The sequence below is a fragment of the Coregonus lavaretus genome, assembly GCF_964263955.1.
Source record: "Coregonus lavaretus genome assembly, contig: SUPER_35_unloc_2, whole genome shotgun sequence".
In the NCBI taxonomy this organism is placed as follows: Eukaryota; Metazoa; Chordata; class Actinopteri; order Salmoniformes; family Salmonidae; genus Coregonus; species Coregonus lavaretus.
Window position 1 is genome coordinate 3,797,179 of NW_028167180.1, and position 22,239 is coordinate 3,819,417.

Sequence of the window (22,239 nt, forward strand, 5' to 3'; positions counted from 1 at the left end):
AACAACAATGGCTGACAGTACACAGTACAATATTGTACATAGTATAATACAGTACAGTACAGTAGACAACCAAGGCTGTTACTAGAACAGGTGCACCTCACCTGTCTGGGGTGTTGGTTGCCGTGACGACGCCTGCAATCAGGGGTCAGCGGACACCTGTAACGCTCTACAGCTAATACCAGCGCTACTTACTGTTGCGAATGCTGTAACTGTTGTCACTTTTAGGAATATTAGAACTACAAGTGCTACGACTATTATATACATGTTACTACTACTACTATTTCTACTATTACGACTGCTTCTGCTACTACGAGTGCTATGATTACAGTTATGACAGTTACTACATTCCTGCCACTACTGTTGTACTAACTCTGACAGTTATACTGTAAATAGGTTGGTGTACTTGAGGGTGCAGAGCAGTTGGGATATCCGTCTTATTTGTTGTCTACCACGATGCCTACTTTATAATGGATTGTTTACAGAAAAATAGCTAAGGAGAGAGAGAAAGAAGGGATGAAAGAATGAAAGAGAGGCAGTCACCAGCATACGAGAAGGTGAGAGAAGATATGTAGAGAGATATGTAAAGATAGAGACAGAGAGAGAGGATATGTAGAGAGATATGTAAAGATAGAGAGAGGATATGTAGAGAGATACGTAAAGGTAGAGAGACAGAGAGACAGAGAGAGTGGTGAGTTACCAAAGGAAGAAGCTAGAGGACAGAGAGAGAGGTAGAGAAGCTAGAGGACAGAGAGAGAGGTAGAGAAGCTAGAGGACAGAGAGAGAGGTAGAGAAGCTAGAGGACAGAGAGAGAGGTAGAGAAGCTAGAGGACAGAGAGAGAGGTAGAGAAGCTAGAGGACAGAGAGAGAGGTAGAGAAGCTAGAGGACAGAGAGAGAGGTAGAGAAGCTAGAGGACAGAGAGAGAGGTAGAGAAGCTAGAGGACAGAGAGAGAGAGGTAGAGAAGCTAGAGGACAGAGAGAGAGGTAGAGAAGCTAGAGGACAGAGAGAGAGGTAGAGAAGCTAGAGGACAGAGAGAGAGGTAGAGAAGCTAGAGGACAGAGAGAGAGGTAGAGAAGCTAGAGGACAGAGAGAGAGGTAGAGAAGCTAGAGGACAGAGAGAGAGGTAGAGAAGCTAGAGGACAGAGAGAGAGGTAGAGAAGCGTGGGAGAGAGGGTTGTTGAGATTCTCAACAATAAAGAGAACGGAAGAGAGGGAGCAAGGACAGGGCAGGGAATATAAATAAAGCAATGGAATGTGAGACACGGTGAAAGAAAGAATGAAAGAAAGAGAGAGCGAGCTAGAGAAAGCGACAGTGCTGGCCCTTGACCATGAGACACTGAATAGGAGAGACAAGCAATCACTTCAGGTATTCAGGTTCAGTCTTTGTATGACTTCATGTCCTGTAAATATGACATCATCACCATAGAAGCCACAGGGAAAGGATGCTTCCTGTCTGGCAGCATCAGTTTCTGTTCTGATTAGCTATCACTGTTTGTTTGTGATGTCATTGACTGAATGCGTGACGAGACCAGTGAATGACCAGTATGAGAGATAAAAAGAGCTATTGTGATTCTGAATAACGTTTGTGAGACTTTTCTTTGGGGGCAACAGTTGTTGTATTTCAAACAGATTTTACTTGGTCAATACTTGATCTCTTTAAGTTATTTGTTCTCTCTCTTGGAATACTCACACTTCTTTGGAAGGTGAAAGTAGTGCACTACTTTTGACACTGCACTCCATAGAGAATAGGGTGTCATTTCAGATGGAGCCAAGGACTGCTAGTCAGTCATTTAGCCAAACAACTTAGCTAGATGATCAGTAAACAAAAAACCATATTTGTTCAACCCAGCACCCCAATACTGTCTACCATACCCACCCCAACATCTCCAGTCTAATAATCAATTTAGTTCAACTTAGAAGAATCAATCAGAAACTGATCTCAATAGAACCTAAGAAGAGATCTAGAACTGGAACAGAAAGAGACACAGAATGGCACATGTGATGACTGGCCTGGACTGGCCTGCATGGACCCCGGTCAAAAGTAGAGCACTAAATTGGGAGTAGGGTGCCCCTTGAGACACAGCCTTTCAATACATGTGAGTCAACCATATAAATAGGATTCTATGGACTCAACAATACGCTGTTCACTAATAAGAGAGTCCAGGGATTGGTTTGTGTTCTGTTCTGTTATGCTGTAGTAACACTGTGTCCATCCATATATGTCAGCCATTAGGGTGAGGTCAAACTGGGCCTCGGTGCTCTTCTGTGGCCATGACAATCAGGTCACTTTCAGACGACCAAAGCCCCAGTCATACCATTTTACCCAATGACTGTACTGTAAATTAAACCGGTCTGCTTGACCGAGTGTGAGAGTGAGTGTATGTGTGAGAAAACAATATTTTGTTATCTACTTGACTGTGTGAGGAGATTGAGTTGTCTTTTGCTGTCATCTTTTTCATTGTGGAAGAAAAGATGCAACAAAATATAAAGAATAAATACTGAACTTTGTTTTGAAAAAATGATTTGCGTGAGCGTATCATTTGAAGGATTTGGATGTCAGCCGTGGCAAGTCCAGGGATACACACACACACACACACACACACACACACACACACACACACACACACACACACACACACACACACACACACACACACACACACACACACACACACACACACAAATACTCTCTTCATTGTGTAAGTTGTCTTCCAGGCAAATGTCCATTGTAGATGATAACAGTTACCATGCAACACCATCAATATTACAATAGTCTGTTAATGTACAGTACATCAATATTACAATAGTCTGTTAATGTACAGTCCATCAATATTACAATAGTCTGTTAATGTACAGTACATCAATATTACAAACGTCTGTTAATGTACAGTACATCAATATTACAATAGTCTGTGAATGTACAGTACATCAATATTACAATAGTATGTTAATGTACAGTACATCAATATTACAATAGTCTGTTAATGTACAGTACATCAATATTACAATAGTCTGTTAATGTACAGTACATCGATATTACAATAGTCTGTTAATGTCCAGTACATCAGTATTACAATAGGCTCTTAATGTACAGTACATCAATATTACAAACGTCTGTTAATGTACAGTACATCAATATTACAAACGTCTGTTAATATACAGTACATCAATATTACAATAGTCTGTTAATGTACAGTACATCGATATTACAATAGTCTGTTAATGTACAGTACATCGATATTACAATAGTCTGTTCATGTACAGTACATCAGTATTACAATAGGCTCTTAATGTACAGTACATCAATATTACAATAGTCTGTTAATGTACAGTACATCAATATTACAATAGTCTGTTAATGTACAGTACATCAATATTACAATAGTATGTTAATGTACAGTACATCAATATTACAATAGTCTGTTAATGTACAGTACATCAATATTACAATAGTCTGTTAATGTACAGTACATCAATATTACAATAGTCTGTTAATGTACAGTACATCAATATTACAATAGGCTGTTAATGTACAGTACATCAATATTACAATAGGCTCTTAATGTACAGTACATCAATATTACAATAGTCTGTTAATGTACAGTACATCAATATTACAATAGTATGTTAATGTACAGTACATCAATATTACAATAGTCTCTTAATGTACAGTACATCAATATTACAATAGGCTCTTAATGTACAGTACATCAATATTACAATAGTCTGTTAATGTACAGTACATCAATATTACAATAGTCTGTTAATGTACAGTACATCAATATTACAATAGTCTCTTAATGTACAGTACATCAATATTACAATAGCCTGTTAATGTACAGTACATCAATATTACAATAGTCTGTTAATGTACAGTACATCAATATTACAATAGTCTGTTAATGTACAGTACATCAATATTACAATATTCTCTTAATGTACAGTACATCAATATTACAATAGTCTGTTAATGTACAGTACATCAATATTACATTTACATTTTAGTCATTTAGCAGACGCTCTTATCCAGAGCGACTTACAGTTAGTGCATACATTATTATTATTTTGTATTTTATTTTATACTGGCCCCCCGTGGGAATCGAACCCACAACCCTGGCGTTGCAAACGCCATGCTCTACCAACTGAGCTACATCCCTGCCGGCCATTCCCTCCCATACCCTGGACGACGCTGGGCCAATTGTGCGCCGCCCCATGGGTCTCCCGGTCGCGGCCGGCTACGACAGAGCCTGGATTCGAACCAGGATCTCTAGTGGCACAGCTAGCACTGCGATGCAGTGCCTTAGACCACTGCACAATAGTCTCTTAATGTACAGTACATCAATATTACAATAGTCTCTTAATGTACAGTACATCAATATTACAATAGGCTCTTAATGTACAGTACATCAATATTACAATAGGCTCTTAATGTACAGTACATCAATATTACAATAGGCTCTTAATGTACAGTACATCAATATTACAATAGTCTGTTAATGTACAGTACATCAATATTACAATAGGCTCTTAATGTACAGTACATCAATATTACAATAGGCTCTTAATGTACAGTACATCAATATTACAATAGTATCTTCATGTACAGTACATCAATATTACAATATTATCTTAATGTACAGTACATCAATATTACAATAGTCTCTTAATGTACAGTACATCAATATTACAATAGTCTGTTAATGTACAGCACATCAATATTACAATAGTCTCTTAATGTACAGTACATCAATATTACAATAGTCTGTTAATGTACAGTACATCAATATTACAATAGTCTGTTAATGTACAGTACATAATTATTACAATATTCTCTTAATGTACAGTACATCAATATTACAATAGGCTCTTAATGTACAGTACATCAATATTACAATAGGCTCTTAATGTACAGTACATCAATATTACAATAGTCTGTTAATGTACAGTACATCAATATTAGAATAGTTTGTTAATGTACAGTACATCAATATTACAATAGTCTGTTAATGTACAGTACATCAATATTACAATATTCTCTTAATGTACAGTACATCAATATTACAATAGTCTGTTAATGTACAGTACATCAATATTACATTTACATTTTAGTCATTTAGCAGACGCTCTTATCCAGAGCGACTTACAGTTAGTGCATACATTATTATTATTTTGTATTTTATTTTATACTGGCCCCCCGTGGGAATCGAACCCACAACCCTGGCGTTGCAAACGCCATGCTCTACCAACTGAGCTACATCCCTGCCGGCCATTCCCTCCCATACCCTGGACGACGCTGGGCCAATTGTGCGCCGCCCCATGGGTCTCCCGGTCGCGGCCGGCTACGACAGAGCCTGGATTCGAACCAGGATCTCTAGTGGCACAGCTAGCACTGCGATGCAGTGCCTTAGACCACTGCACAATAGTCTCTTAATGTACAGTACATCAATATTACAATAGTCTCTTAATGTACAGTACATCAATATTACAATAGGCTCTTAATGTACAGTACATCAATATTACAATAGGCTCTTAATGTACAGTACATCAATATTACAATAGGCTCTTAATGTACAGTACATCAATATTACAATAGTCTGTTAATGTACAGTACATCAATATTACAATAGGCTCTTAATGTACAGTACATCAATATTACAATAGGCTCTTAATGTACAGTACATCAATATTACAATAGTATCTTAATGTACAGTACATCAATATTACAATATTATCTTAATGTACAGTACATCAATATTACAATAGTCTCTTAATGTACAGTACATCAATATTACAATAGTCTGTTAATGTACAGCACATCAATATTACAATAGTCTCTTAATGTACAGTACATCAATATTACAATAGTCTGTTAATGTACAGTACATCAATATTACAATAGTCTGTTAATGTACAGTACATAATTATTACAATATTCTCTTAATGTACAGTACATCAATATTACAATAGGCTCTTAATGTACAGTACATCAATATTACAATAGGCTCTTAATGTACAGTACATCAATATTACAATAGGCTCTTAATGTACAGTACATCAATATTACAATAGTCTGTTAATGTACAGTACATCAATATTAGAATAGTTTGTTAATGTGGAACTGACAGTGTTTTAACTACTTTGCAGATATGAAACAAACAGACAATCATATCAGCCCAAAATACCAAATTCCCAGTTTATGTTTCAAAACCAACTTTATGAGAAGTTTTAGAAATTGGTTCTATTTGACTAAGCATTCCATGAGGTATACAAAGGCATTGTTGGCACAATAGTTGGATACAGTTCAATGCATGATTCATAAAATATTGCTATCAGGTTGTAAATCACAGCTGGCCTGCCTGGTACATTGTTTGCTGCACTGTTTCAGTTTCAATGACTCAATATTCTGGACAAAAACTGACAAATGTAACTAAGGCTGGAAATGTCAATACAATCAAACTAGCAAGGGCAATGATCACAAGTCAGTCATAACGTGGCTAATAAGCTACCGTAGCTATTTATATAGCATGCTAAAAACACGGAGCCTAACATTAGCTAGATAGCTAGTGACTGACTTTTTCCCCTCATATAATTTTTCGGTGTCTACACAGCTAGAGATGCATGTGTCATTTGTTTAGCTAGCAAGAAATGTGAATCGCTTTGTTAGTTAGCTAGCTATGCTGAACTTGAACGACTGTTATCCAGTTAGCATATCTCTTGCGTTCGCAAATTCACTCTGGCTATCTACTCCGATTTCACAGCACTCTCGTCTAAGTGTGCCAGAGTGTAGAACAACTGATGAATTTACAAACGTGCAAAACCTGCTGAATATGACCGGTGTCAGGAAACGGAGGCCAAAAAAAAAAGAATATTTCAAGAAAGATAACATGTAAACAGCCTAACCAGTAAAATGGTCAGAGTGAGGTGTTCTCTCATTTGTGCTGGAAGTAACTAGCTATCAAGCTAGCCAACTTTAGCCAGTTAGCTTGGGTGCTTGCTTGGTTGGGACAACCATGAATTGGCAGGCAAGCTGCAGAAGGACGAGGAGGCTAAAATTACCCATCGTCCATACCTCCCTTCCTTCCTCTCACTCACATCATCCCTCCCTTCCGCGTGAGTCTGTCTGAATCTCCTCCTTCTCTATCTTGGAGCGCTGTCTAGGCTATCTGCGGATGCGCGCGCGCTCTCTCCAAGAATCCTCTCGTCACCCACCCGCCCGATGTCCGACGCACGGTGCACGGCCCTCCTCTTTCCGTTTTTTCTTCCCCCCCTCGATCTTGACCTGGCCGTGACGTAGGGGATTCCGTGGTGCCCACAACCGTAGGCGCTAACGGGATTCTCGAGTATAAATGGGACACCGGCACCCAACATTCGGTACTCTCTCAGTCGCTCCGACTCGGGAACCAATCGTCCAGAGCACCAGTCAGCGGAGATAGCAGGCAGTATTTCACCCTCTCAGGCTAACTCGCTTTCGGCTTTGGTTTGAAATGGACACCCCTACAACCGCTCGGAGCAGACGATGCTCATTCATGTGCAACTGCAAAAGTAAGTTTATACGGCTTTTCTTACCACCATCTATTGGTTTATACTGTTGTGCATTAGTTACTATGACTTTTGGAAAGTATCTTACTTGATAGTTTTGAGACTCATTCCTCCACTTAACCTATTTCTACCACTTTTCTAACGGTTTCCCGTTATATTCTACTTGTCTGATGATGTAATAATGTAAGAGGCGTTGTGCATTAGTTAGGCTACTATGATTTTGAGAAAGTATCTTATTTGATAGTTTGGGAATCATTCACCCAGTTAGCAATGGAATGCATGATTCACAGATAATATCAAAACAAAATGTGTGCTTTGCAGCCATGTTAGAGACAGTAATAGCTTTTTTTTTCTATGAACATGGATTGTAATTCCAATACGTTTGTAAAATAGATTTTGTATGGGACATTTTACACTTGCAATTTTGTTATGATTGTACTTTGATTTTACTTTATGATGTAGGCCTACTTTGCAACTATTCAATAGATAGATATCGCCAGTGTAAGATATGGAACTTAACTTAGACTTGTCATATGTTTGTAAAAGTTTTAGATACGATTTGCTTGGGTTTACTTTGAGATTCTGCTGTGCGTAATGTCTTACGCAGGCAAAGAGAGAAACGCAGTTTTACGCACAGACTTGGTTACTCAATCACGCCTTCTAAAGTGATCATACGTCATCTCTGTCATCATATGAGCTCTTGATGCTGTAATCTTTACTGATTAAGAATTAACTGAGCTTTATATTGTCTAAATTGAGAGTTAATTATTTAATCAGTATTCAAATTGCAATCTCATTCCATCAATATGATGATATTTTGCGAATGTTTCCAACAATCTCAAAATGATACATTTGAGGTATTCAGATTAGACAAAGGCTTTACATAAAGTATTTAGCATCAACTGAAGGTAGCAATGTGGTTTATTGCGGCAGTTGAGTGTCTGCGTCAACAGTTTCAGCACCCTTGTTACTGGACAGCTCCAGCTAACTTTTCGTCATTTTTCCGCATTCAAACCTGACAATTTAAACTGATGTTGGGGAGAAAAAGCTATTGCTGCATCCAAAAAAAAAATGTATTGATTTGGTACATAAGCAACGCTTTGATTGTGATCTGAGTTTTGACTGTGATCAGCTGTATTGAGATTCAACTGCAACATTTCCAGCAGCAGTTTGCCATCCGGGCCGCCAGCAAACAGTTTCAGAACCACATCTACCAGACAGCTCCCGCTAGCTTCGCCTTCCCGACCCCGCATCTAGACTCACTTCTCCCCGCTTCCCTCTCTCTCCCAGGCGGCCTCTCCCTGTGGCTGGTGGTGTGGCTGGTCCTAGGCAAGCCCGGTCCGTCGGCGGCGTGCCCGCATCTGTGCGTGTGCTACCCGACTCCCATGACCGTGAGCTGCCAGGCGCAGAACTTCACCTCCGTGCCCGTGGGCGTGCCCTACGACTCGCAGCGCGTGTTCCTACAGAACAACCGAATCACGGAACTCAGAGTCGGCTCTTTCGGCTTCGGGACTCAGGTAAGAGACTATAGAGTGTTTAAATGAGACATGGTGTGTGCTTCTTTTGACCCCTCTCTCTCTCTTTCTCTTTGCTCTCAATCATTATTTTCTTTTTGAGTTTGAGTGCATTGCCTTACCTACAATATTACCATAGAATAATACCTGACCCTAGAATACATATTGATATTCACACTCTCCCTCCTCCCCTCCCTCCCTCTCCCCTATAGGTCCTGTGGCTGTTCTCCAACAACATCACATGGATTGAGGCTGGCTCCTTCAGTGAGCTGAGGGACCTAGAGGAGCTGGACCTGGGAGACAACTCTCACTTGCGCAGGCTGGAAGGAGGTGCCTTCAGGGGCCTGGAGAAACTCCAGAGTCTCCACATGCACCGCTGCAAGCTTACCGCCCTGCCCCACGACCTGTTCCACAAGCTCTACAGCCTGCAGTTCCTCTACCTGCAGGTAGGGGCAGTACAGATATATTAACGCACACAGGCACACACGCACACACATACACACACACTACAGGGAATTCTCACAGGACTGTGAAAATTACATCATTTTATATCATCACAATCACAATTACATCATGTTGTATCATGATACAAATCATGCTGCATCAGTGATAGTTATGAGATGCCCTTTCAGTGGAAGGTGTAATGTTTATCACCTCACCACTACTGAGATGTAGCCCATTATCACCTGACCCCACCTGACCACTTCCTCTTCCTGTTTCCACCTTGTAGGAGAACCAGCTCCACTTCCTCCAGGATGACCTCTTCTCTGACCTCATCAACCTGAGCCAGCTCTTCCTGCATGGCAACCGTATCCGCACTCTGTCCGAGAACGTGTTCCGTGGCCTGGTCAACCTGGACCGCCTTCTTCTCCACGACAACCGTGTGCGCCAGGTTAACCGCCGGGCGTTCCGCGACCTCGGACGCCTCACCATGCTCTTCCTGTTCAACAACTCATTGGCTGAGCTCCCCGGGCAGGCACTTCGTGACACCCAGGGCATCGAGTTCCTCCGTCTCAATGGGAACCCCTGGTCCTGTGGCTGCGAGGCCCTCCCCCTGTGGGAGTGGTTCCGTGGCGCCCGCGTCTCATCGTCCGAGCTGTTGTGTGCCTCCCCTTCCCCCCGCCGCGGGATGGACCTCCGCTTCCTTCGTGAGATGGACTTCGCCCTCTGCCCTCTCCCCGACCCCGGCACCCTGGCCGGCTCCACCACGAGGACCTTCAGCACCAAGACAAGATGGTGGTTCTCCAAGCACAAGCCCCAGTCCCAGACCAAGGCAGTGTTCGAGAAGAGCTCCGAGACCATCAAGGCCTTCCCGTTCCCCCAAGGAAAGAACAACCCACCCATCGTGACCTCCACCAATGTCAAGTACGAGCTCGGCGAGGAAGAGGCAGCGCTACCCAAACTCGACGCCGAGGAGTACTGGGCGAACTACGGGAACGAGGACGCCGGCACCACGCTGCGATGCTTCGAGCTCGAGTGTCCGCCCGACTTCGATGGCCTCCCTCCCAACTCCTCCTCCACCTCATCCCCCTCTCTCTCACTACTCCTCGCCCTCTCGCTACTCGCCGTCTCCATCAATCTACACCTCATATTTGGCTGAATCAGACTTTAAGTACCCACCCCCATTCCTCTCTTCGCCCGGCCCCTCTCAGGGCATGGGGGAACCCCTTGTTAAAGACTCTGTACCTCCCTAGTTAACCCTCTGATGTCCTACTGGATAATGTCTATCTCTATCAGTAGTACAGGACGGCAGGGGATAAAAAGGGGGGGGGGGGGGGGGGGTTAGATTGTTACTTCTAACTTAATGCAGGGCTAAACAACAATGGCTGACAGTACACAGTACAATATTGTACATAGTATAATACAGTACAGTACAGTAGACAACCAAGGCTGTTACTAGAACAGGTGCACCTCGCCTGTCTGGTGTGTTGGTTGCCGTGACGGCGCCTGCAATCAGGGGTCAGCGGACACCTGTAACGCTCTACAGCTAATACCAGCGCTACTTACTGTTGCGAATGCTGTAACTGTTGTCACTTTTAGGAATATTAGAACTACAAGTGCTACGACTATTATATACATGTTACTACTACTACTATTTCTACTATTACGACTGCTTCTGCTACTACGAGTGCTATGATTACAGTTATGACAGTTACTACATTCCTGCCATTACTGTTATACTAACTCTGACAGTCATACTGTAAATAGGTTGGTGTACTTGATGGTGCAGAGCAGTTGGGATATCCGTCTTATATGTTGTCTACCACCATGCCTACTTTATAATAGATTGTTTACAGAAAAATAGCTAAGGAGAGAGAGAAAGAAGGGATGAAAGAATGAAAGAGAGGCAGTCACCAGCATACGAGAAGGTGAGAGAAGATATGTAGAGAGATATGTAAAGATAGAGACAGAGAGAGAGGATATGTAGAGAGATATGTAAAGATAGAGAGAGGATATGTAGAGAGATACGTAAAGATAGAGAGACAGAGAGACAGAGAGAGTGGTGAGTTACCAAAGGAAGAAGCTAGAGGACAGAGAGAGAGGTAGAGAAGCTAGAGGACAGAGAGAGAGGTAGAGAAGCTAGAGGACAGAGAGAGAGGTAGAGAAGCTAGAGGACAGAGAGAGAGGTAGAGAAGCTAGAGGACAGAGAGAGAGGTAGAGAAGCTAGAGGACAGAGAGAGAGGTAGAGAAGCTAGAGGACAGAGAGAGAGGTAGAGAAGCTAGAGGACAGAGAGAGAGGTAGAGAAGCTAGAGGACAGAGAGAGAGGTAGAGAAGCTAGAGGACAGAGAGAGAGGTAGAGAAGCTAGAGGACAGAGAGAGAGGTAGAGAAGCTAGAGGACAGAGAGAGAGGTAGAGAAGCGAGGTCGAGAGGGTTGTTGAGATTCTCAATATTAAAGAGAACGGAAGAGAGGGAGCAAGGACAGGGCAGGGAATATAAATAAAGCAATGGAATGTGAGACACGCTGAAAGAAAGAATGAAAGAAAGAGAGAGCGAGCTAGAGAACGCGACAGTGCTGGCCCTTGACCATGAGACACTGAATAGGAGAGACAAGCAATCACTTCAGGTATTCAGGTTCAGTCTTTGTATGACTTCATGTCCTGTAAATATGACATCATCACCATAGAAGCCACAGGGAAAGGATACTTCCTGTCTGGCAGTATCAGTTTCTGTTCTGATTAGCTATCGCTGTTTGTTTGTGATGTCATTGACTGAATGCGTGACGAGACCAGTGAATGACCAGTTTGAGAGATAAAAAGAGCTATGGTGATTCTGAATAACGTTTGTGAGACTCTTCTTTGGGGGCAGCAGTTGTTGTATTTCAAACAGATATTACTTGGTCAATACTTGATCTCTTTAAGTTCTTTGTTCTCTCTCTTGGAATACTCACACTTCTTTGGAAGGTGAAAGTAGTGCACTACTTCTGACACTGCACTCCATAGAGAATAGGGTATCATTTCAGATGGAGCCAAGGACTACTAGTCAGTCATTTAGCCAAACAACTTCGCTAGATGATCAGTAAACAAACAAAACATATTTGTTCAACCCAGCACCCCAATACTGTCTACCATACCCACCCCAACATCTCCAGTCTAATACACCCCCCCCATCAACTAAGTAGAATTAACTTAGTCCAACTCAGAAGAATCAACTTAGTTCAACGCAGAATAATCAACTTAATTCAACGCAGAATAATCAACTTAGTTCAACTCAGAAGAATCAACTTAGTCCAACTCAGAAGATTCAACTTAGTCCAACTCAGAAGATTCAACTTAGTTCAAATCAGAAGAATCAACTTAGTTAAACTCAGAATAATCAATTTAGTTCAACTCAGAAGAATCAATCAGAAACTGATCTGAATAGAACCTAAGAAGAGATCAAGAACTGGAACTGAAAGAGACACAGAATGGCACATGTGATGACTGGACTGGACTGGACTGGCCTGGCCTGGACTGGACTGGACTGGACTGGACTGGAATGGCCTGGACTTGACTGGACCAATAAAACTGACTAGTGACTGACTGGCCCTATTATTCCAATAGGACTGTTCTGGACTACTGGGATTAGAGATCCTGGCACAGAATAAATGGATGGAAAAGCCTGGCAGTTCTCCAGCAGAGAGAGACAAGGAGTGTTACATTATGACTGCACTGAGATTGATCAACAGACGGACAGAACAACAGAGGGACCAAATTGTTACTCACAGACTTTGCTGACTCACAGAGAGACAGAATTCCTTTAGTTGCTGACAGAGACAGAATGACTGACTGACTGACTGACTGACCTACTCATGCCTTGGCGACCATTCATCGACAGGAAGACAGTAAAAAGAGAGACTGGAATCTGTTTGGAGGACAGCTGAAGCGACGTCAGAGAAAGGAGGAGGAGCTCTGAGGAGGTGACCAAAAACAGACTTCCTCTCCTCATCCTCTGTCTTTCAGCAGCCTCCACCCCTCCCTCTCTTTCTCTCCATCCCTCCTCTCTTCCAACTCATTTTGTCTGAGTTTCTACAAGGCTTCGTAGGAGGGTGGGTAGGCGTGCTGACGTATCTTCCCTCCCTCCTTCCTCCTCCCTCTCTCTCTCTGTCTCTCTCTTCCTTTCTTTATCCTACTGGTCACCTGTTTCTGTAAAGCACTCACCCCCCTCCCTCCATCCCTCTGAAGAGAGAGAGCAGAATAAAGGAGGAGAGAGAGACAGACAGAGAGAGAGAGAGAGACAGACAGAGAGAGAGAGAGACAGACAGACAGACAGTCTTGCAGCTCCATGTAATGTCCTTCTTCCAATCTATTTATGTTACAGTAGTTAAATAGATTGTGCTTTATGAAATCACCTAGCTTTCAAAGAAAAGCATTACTTATCTATGTTGTTCGGTTGGAGATGTTTGTCTGCGTCCCAAATGGCACCCTATCCCATATGCATGGACCCCGGTCAAAAGTAGAGCACTAAATTGAGAGTAGGGTGCCCCTTGAGACACAGCCTTTCAATACATGTGAGTCAACCATAGAAATAGGATTCTATGGACTCAACAATACGCTGTTCACTAATAAGAGAGTCCAGGGATTGGTTTGTGTTCTGTTCTGTTATGCTGTAGTAACACTGTGTCCATCCATATATGTCAGCCATTAGGGTGAGGTCAAACTGGGCCTCGGTGCTCTTCTGTGGCCATGACAATCAGGTCACTTTCAGACGACCAAAGCCCCAGTCATACCATTTTACCCAATGACTGTACTGTAAATTAAACCGGTCTGCTTGACCGAGTGTGAGAGTGAGTGTATGTGTGAGAAAACAATATTTTGTTATCTACTTGACTGTGTGAGGAGATTGAGTTGTCTTTTGCTGTCATCTTTTTCATTGTGGAAGAGAAGATGCAACAAAATATAAAGAATAAATACTGAACTTTGTTTTGAAAAAATGATTTGCGTGAGCGTATCATTTGAAGGATTTGGATGTCAGCCGTGGCAAGTCCAGAGGGATACACACACACACACACACACACACACACAAATACTCTCTTCATTGTGTAAGTTGTCTTCCAGGCAAATGTCCAGATGATAACAGTTACCATGCAACACCATCAAAATTACAATAGTCTGTTAATGTACAGTACATCAATATTACAATAGTCTGTTAATGTGCAGTACATCAATATTACAATAGTCTGTTAATGTACAGTACATCAATATTACAATAGTCTGTTAATGTACAGTACATCAATATTACAATAGTCTCTTAATGTACAGTACATCAATATTACAATAGTCTGTTAATGTACAGTACATCAATATTACAATAGTCTGTTAATGTACAGTACATCAATATTACAATAGTCTGTTAATGTACAGTACATCAATATTACAATAGGCTGTTAATGTACAGTACATCAATATTACAATAGGCTGTTAATGTACAGTACATCAATATTACAATAGTCTGTTAATGTACAGTACATCAATATTACAATAGTCTGTTAATGTACAGTACATAAATATTACAATAGTTTGTTAATGTACAGTACATCAATATTACAATAGTCTGTTAATGTACAGTACATCAATATTACAATAGTCTGTTAATGTACAGTACATCAATATTACAATAGTCTCTTAATGTACAGTACATCAATATTACAATAGTCTGTTAATGTACAGTACATCAAAATTACAATAGTATCTTAATGTACAGTACATCAATATTACAATAGTCTGTTAATGTACAGTACATCAATATTACAATAGTCTGTTAATGTACAGACATCAACATTACAATAGTCTGTTAATGTACAGTACATCAATATTACCATAGTCTGTTAATGTACAGTACATCAATATTACAATAGTCTGTTAATGTACAGTACATCAATATTACAATATTCTGTTAATGTACAGTACATCAATATTACAATAGTCTGTTAATGTACAGTACATCAATATTACAATAGTCTCTTCATGTACAGTACATCAATATTACAATAGTATGTACATGTACAGTACATCAATATTACAGTCTGTTAATGTACAGTACATCAATAATACAATAGTCTGTTAATGTACAGTACATCAATATTACAATAGTATCTTAATGTACAGTACATCAATAATACAATAGTCTGTTAATGTACAGTACATCAATATTACAATAGTCTGTTAATGTACAGTACATCAAAACTACAATAGTCTCTTAATTTACAGTACATCAATATTACAATAATCTGTTAATGTACAGTACATCAATATTACAATAGTCTGTTAATGTACAGTACATCAATATTACAATAGTCTGTTAATGTACAGTACATCAATATTACAATAGTCTGTTAATGTACAGACATCAATATTACAATAGTCTGTTAATGTACAGTACATCAATATTACCATAGTCTGTTAATGTACAGTACATCAATATTACAATAGTCTGTTAATGTACAGTACATCAATATTACAATAGTCTGTTAATGTACAGTACATCAATATTACAATAGTCTGTTAATGTACAGTACATCAATATTACAATAGTCTCTTAATGTACAGTACATCAATATTACAATAGTCTGTTAATGTACAGTACATCGATATTACAATAGGCTCTTAATGTACAGTACATCAATATTACAATAGTCTGTTAATGTACAGTACATCAATATTACAATAGTCTGTTAATGTACAGTACATCAATATTACAATAGTCTCTTAATGTACAGTACATCAATATTACAATAGTCTGTTAATGTACAGTACATCAATATTACAATAGTATCTTAATGTACAGTACATCAATATTACAATAGTCTCTTAATGTACAGTACATCAATATTACAATAGTCTGTTAATGTACAGTACATCAATATTACAATAGTCTGTTAATGTACAGTACATCAATATTACAATAGTCTGTTAATGTACAGTACATCAATATTACAATAGGCTGTTAATGTACAGTACATCAATATTACAATAGGCTGTTAATGTACAGTACATCAATATTACAATAGTCTGTTAATGTACAGTACATCAATATTACAATAGTCTGTTAATGTACAGTACATAAATATTACAATAGTTTGTTAATGTACAGTACATCAATATTACAATAGTCTCTTAATGTACAGTACATCAATATTACAATAGTATGTTAATGTACAGTACATCAATATTACAATAGTCTCTTAATGTACAGTACATCAATATTACAATAGTCTGTTAATGTACAGTACATCAATATTACAATAGTCTCTTAATGTACAGTACATCAATATTACAATAGTATGTTAATGTACAGTACATCAATATTACAATAGTCTGTTAATGTACAGACATCAACATTACAATAGTCTGTTAATGTACAGTACATCAATATTACCATAGTCTGTTAATGTACAGTACATCAATATTACAATAGTCTGTTAATGTACAGTACATCAATATTACAATAGTCTGTTAATGTACAGTACATCAATATTACAATAGTCTGTTAATGTACAGTACATCAATATTACAATAGTCTCTTCATGTACAGTACATCAATATTACAATAGTATGTACATGTACAGTACATCAATATTACAGTCTGTTAATGTACAGTACATCAATATTACAATAGTATCTTAATGTACAGTACATCAATATTACAATAGTCTGTTAATGTACAATACATCAATATTACAATAGTCTGTTAATGTACAGTACATCAATACTACAATAGTCTCTTAATTTACAGTACATCAATATTACAATAATCTGTTAATGTACAGTACATCAATATTACAATAGTCTGTTAATGTACAGTACATCAATATTACAATAGTCTGTTAATGTACAGTACATCAATATTACAATAGTCTGTTAATGTACAGACATCAATATTACAATAGTCTGTTAATGTACAGTACATCAATATTACCATAGTATGTTAATGTACAGTACATCAATATTACAATAGTCTGTTAATGTACAGTACATCAATATTACAATAGTCTGTTAATGTACAGTACATCAATATTACAATAGTCTGTTAATGTACAGTACATCAATACTACAATAGTCTCTTAATTTACAGTACATCAATATTACAATAATCTGTTAATGTACAGTACATCAATATTACAATAGTCTGTTAATGTACAGTACATCAATATTACAATAGTCTGTTAATGTACAGTACATCAATATTACAATAGTCTGTTAATGTACAGACATCAATATTACAATAGTCTGTTAATGTACAGTACATCAACATTACCATAGTCTGTTAATGTACAGTACATCAATATTACAATAGTCTGTTAATGTACAGTACATCAATATTACAATAGTCTGTTAATGTACAGTACATCAATATTACAATAGTCTGTTAATGTACAGTACATCAATATTACAATAGTCTCTTAATGTACAGTACATCAATATTACAATAGTCTGTTAATGTACAGTACATCGATATTACAATAGGCTCTTAATGTACAGTACATCAATATTACAATAGTCTGTTAATGTACAGTACATCAATATTACAATAGTCTGTTAATGTACAGTACATCAATATTACAATAGGCTCTTAATGTAGAGTACATCAATATTACAATAGTTTGTTAATGTACAGTACATCAATATTACAATAGTATCTTAATGTACAGTACATCAATATTACAATAGTCTGTTAATGTACAGTACATCAATATTACAATAGTCTCTTCAAGTACAGTACATCAATATTACAATAGTATCTTAATGTACAGTACATCAATATTACAATAGTCTGTTAATGTACAGTACATCAATATTACAATAGTCTGTTAATGTACAGTACATCAATATTACAATAGGCTGTTAATGTACAGTACATCAATATTACAATAGTCTGTTAATGTACAGTACATCAATATTACAATAGTCTGTTAATGTACAGTACATACATATTACAATAGTCTGTTAATGTACAGTACATACATATTACAATAGTTTGTTAATGTACAGTACATCAATATTACAATAGTCTCTTAATGTACAGTACATCAATATTACAATAGTCTGTTAATGTACATTACATCAATATTACAATAGTCTCTTAATGTACAGTACATCAATATTACAATAGTCTGTTAATGTACAGTACATCAATATTACAATAGTCTCTTAATGTACAGTACATCAATATTACAATAGTCTGTTAATGTACAGTACATCAATATTACAATAGTCTGTTAATGTACAGACATCAACATTATAATAGTCTGTTAATGTACAGTACATCAATATTACCATAGTCTGTTAATGTACAGTACATCAATATTACAATAGTCTGTTAATGTACAGTACATCTATATAACAATAGTCTGTTAATGTACAGTACATCAATATTACAATAGTCTGTTAATGAACAGTACATCAATATTACAATAGTCTCTTCATGTACAGTACATCAATATTACAATAGTATGTACATGTACAGTACATCAATATTACAGTCTGTTAATGTACAGTACATCAATATTACAATAGTCTCTTAATGTACAGTACATCAATATTACAATAGTCTGTTAATGTACAGTACATCAATATTACAATAGTCTGTTAATGTACAGTACATCAATACTACAATAGTCTCTTAATTTACAGTACATCAATATTACAATAATCTGTTAATGTACAGTACATCAATATTACAATAGTCTGTTAATGTACAGTACATCAATATTACAATAGTCTGTTAATGTACAGTACATCAATATTACAATAGTCTGTTAATGTACAGACATCAATATTACAATAGTCTGTTAATGTACAGTACATCAATATTACCATAGTCTGTTAATGTACAGTACATCAATATTACAATAGTCTGTTAATGTACAGTACATCAATATTACAATAGTCTGTTAATGTACAGTACATCAATATTACAATAGTCTGTTAATGTACAGTACATCAATATTACAATAGTCTCTTAATGTACAGTACATCAATATTACAATAGTCTGTTAATGTACAGTACATCGATATTACAATAGGCTCTTAATGTACAGTACATCAATATTACAATAGTCTGTTAATGTACAGTACATCAATATTACAATAGTCTGTTAATGTACAGTACATCAATATTACAATAGGCTCTTAATGTAGAGTACATCAATATTACAATAGTCTCTTAATGTACAGTACATCAATATTACAATAGTCTCTTAATGTACAGAACATCAATACTACAATAGTCTGTTAATGTACAGTACATCAATATTACAATAGTCTGTTCATGTACAGTACATCAATATTACAATACATTTACATTTTAGTCATTTAGCAGACGCTCTTATCCAGAGCAACTTACAGGAGCAATTAGGGTTAAGTGCCTTGCTCAAGGGCACATTTACGTCATTTAGCAGACGCTCTTATCCAGAGCGACTTAAAAATTGGTGCATTCACCCTATAGCCAGTGGGATAACCACTTTACACTTTCTTTTTTTTTTTTGGGGGGGGGGGGGGGTAGAAGGATTACTTTATCCTATCCCAGGTATTCCTTAAAGAGGTGGGGTTTCAAATGTCTCCGGAAGGTGGTGAGTGACTCCGCTGTCCTGGCGTCGTGAGGGAGCTTGTTCCACCATTGGGGTGCCAGAGCAGCGAACAGTTTTGACTGGGCTGAGCAGGAACTATGCTCCCGCATAGGAAGGGGAGCCAGCAGGCCAGAGGTGGATGAACGCAATGCCCTCGTTTGGGTGTAGGGACTGATCAGAGCCTGAAGGTACGGAGGTGCCGTTCCCCTCACTGCTCCATAGGCAAGCACCATGGTCTTGTAACGGATGCGAGCTTCAACTGGAAGCCAGTGGAGTGTTCGGAGGAGGGGGGTGACGTGAGAGAACTTGGGAAGGTTGAACACCAGACGGGCTGCGGCATTCTGGATGAGTTGTAGGGGTTTAATGGCACAGGCAGGGAGGCCAGCCAACAGCGAGTTGCAGTAATCCAGACGGGAGATGACAAGTGCCTGGATTAGGACCTGTGCCGCTTCCTGTGTAAGGCAGGGTCGTACTCTCCGAATGTTGTAGAGCATGAACCTGCAGGATCGGGTCACCACCTTGATGTTAGCGGAGAACGACAGGGTGTTGTCCAGGGTCACGCCAAGGCTCTTCGCACTCTGGGAGGAGGACACAACGGAGTTGTCAACCGTGATGGCGAGATCATGGAACGGGCAGTCCTTCCCCGGGAGGAAGAGCAGCTCCGTCTTGCCAGGGTTCAGCTTGAGGTGGTGATCCGTCATCCATACTGATATGTCTGCCAGACATGCAGAGATGCGATTCGCCACCTGGTTATCAGAAGGGGGAAAGGAGAAGATTAGTTGTGTATCGTCAGCGTAGCAATGATAGGAGAGGCCATGTGAGGATATGACAGAGCCAAGTGACTTGGTGTATAGGGAGAATAGGAGAGGGCCTAGAACTGAGCCCTGGGGGACACCAGTGGTGAGAGCACGTGGTGCGGAGACAGCTTCTCGCCACGCCACTTGGTAGGAGCGACCGGTCAGGTAGGACGCAATCCAGGAGTGAGCCGCGCCGGAGATGCCCAGCTCGGAGAGGGTGGAGAGGAGGATCTGATGGTTCACAGTATCAAAGGCAGCAGACAGGTCTAGAAGGACAAGAGCAGAGGAGAGAGAGTTAGCTTTAGCAGTGCGGAGAGCCTCCGTGACACAGAGAAGAGCAGTCTCAGTTGAATGACCAGTCCTGAAACCTGACTGGTTTGGATCAAGAAGGTCATTCTGAGAGAGATAGCAAGAGAGTTGGCTAAAGACATTTTGGCTCAATAGTTTTGGAAAGAAAAGAAAGAAGGGATACTGGTCTGTAGTTGTTGACATCAGTGGGATCGAGTGTTGGTTTTTTGAGAAGGGGTGCAACTCTCGCTCTCTTGAAGACGGAAGGGACATGGCCAGCGGTCAAAGATGAGTTGATCAGCGAGGTGAGGTAGGGGAGAAGGTCACCGGAGATGGTCTGGAGAAGAGAGGAGGGGATGGGGTCAAGTGGGCAGGTTGTTGGGCGGCCTGCAGTCACAAGTCGCAGGATTTTATCTGGAGAGAGAGGGGAGAAAGAAGTCAAAGCATAGGGTAGGGCAGTGTGAGTAAGACCAGCAGTGTCATTAGACTTAACAAACGAGGATCGGATGTCGTCAACCTTCTTTTCAAAGTGGTTGACGAAGTCATCCACAGAGAGAGAGGAGGGGGGGGGGGGGGGGGGGGGGGAGGATTCAGCAGGGAGGAAAATGTGGCAAAGAGCTTCCTAGGGTTAGATGCTTGGAATTTAGAGTGGTAGAAAGTGGCCTTAGCAGCAGAAACAGATGAAGAAAATGTAGAGAGGAGGGAGTGAAAAGATGCCAGGTCGGCAGGGAGTTTAGTTTTCTTCCATTTCCGCTCCGCTGCCCGGAGCTCTGTTCTGTGAGCTCGCAATGAGTCATCAAGCCACGGAGCTGGAGGGGAGGACCGAGCCGGCCGGGAGGATAGGGGACACAGAGAGTCAAAGGATGCAGAAAGGGAGGAGAGGAGGGTTGAGGAGGCAGAATCAGGAGATTGGAGGGAGAAGGATTGAGCAGAGGGAAGAGATGATAGGATGGAAGAGGAGAGGGTAGTGGGAGAGAGAGAGCGAAGGTTGCGGCGGCGCATTACCATCTGTGTAGGGGCAGAGTGAGTAGTGTTGGAGGAGAGCGAGAGAGAAAA

At 39.7% G+C, this 22,239-nt stretch overlaps 1 protein-coding gene across 1 annotated transcript; it reads left to right on the top strand.

The window, feature by feature from the left end:
* The first annotated feature begins 7,468 nt into the window (after positions 1-7,468).
* On the top strand, positions 7,469-10,723 carry LOC311110131 (reticulon-4 receptor-like 2). The gene is made up of 4 exons (XM_084188696.1): positions 7,469-7,541; positions 8,829-9,055; positions 9,265-9,498; positions 9,783-10,723. The coding sequence occupies exons 1-4, from the start codon at positions 7,484-7,486 to the stop codon at positions 10,650-10,652; spliced, it is 1,389 nt and encodes a 462-aa protein (XP_084044822.1). The 5' UTR covers positions 7,469-7,483; the 3' UTR covers positions 10,653-10,723.
* Positions 10,724-22,239: the final 11,516 nt, after the last annotated feature.

Excerpts from the sequence above, each read along its gene's own strand:
- LOC311110131 (XM_084188696.1), top strand. The coding sequence starts at position 7,484 with ATGGACACCCCTACAACCGCTCGGAGCAGACGATGCTCATTCATGTGC. Across the intron at positions 7,542-8,828 it reads ATTCATGTGCAACTGCAAAA|GCGGCCTCTCCCTGTGGCTG; the intron begins GTAAGTTTATAC and ends TCTCTCTCCCAG. Across the intron at positions 9,056-9,264 it reads CTTTCGGCTTCGGGACTCAG|GTCCTGTGGCTGTTCTCCAA; the intron begins GTAAGAGACTAT and ends TCTCCCCTATAG.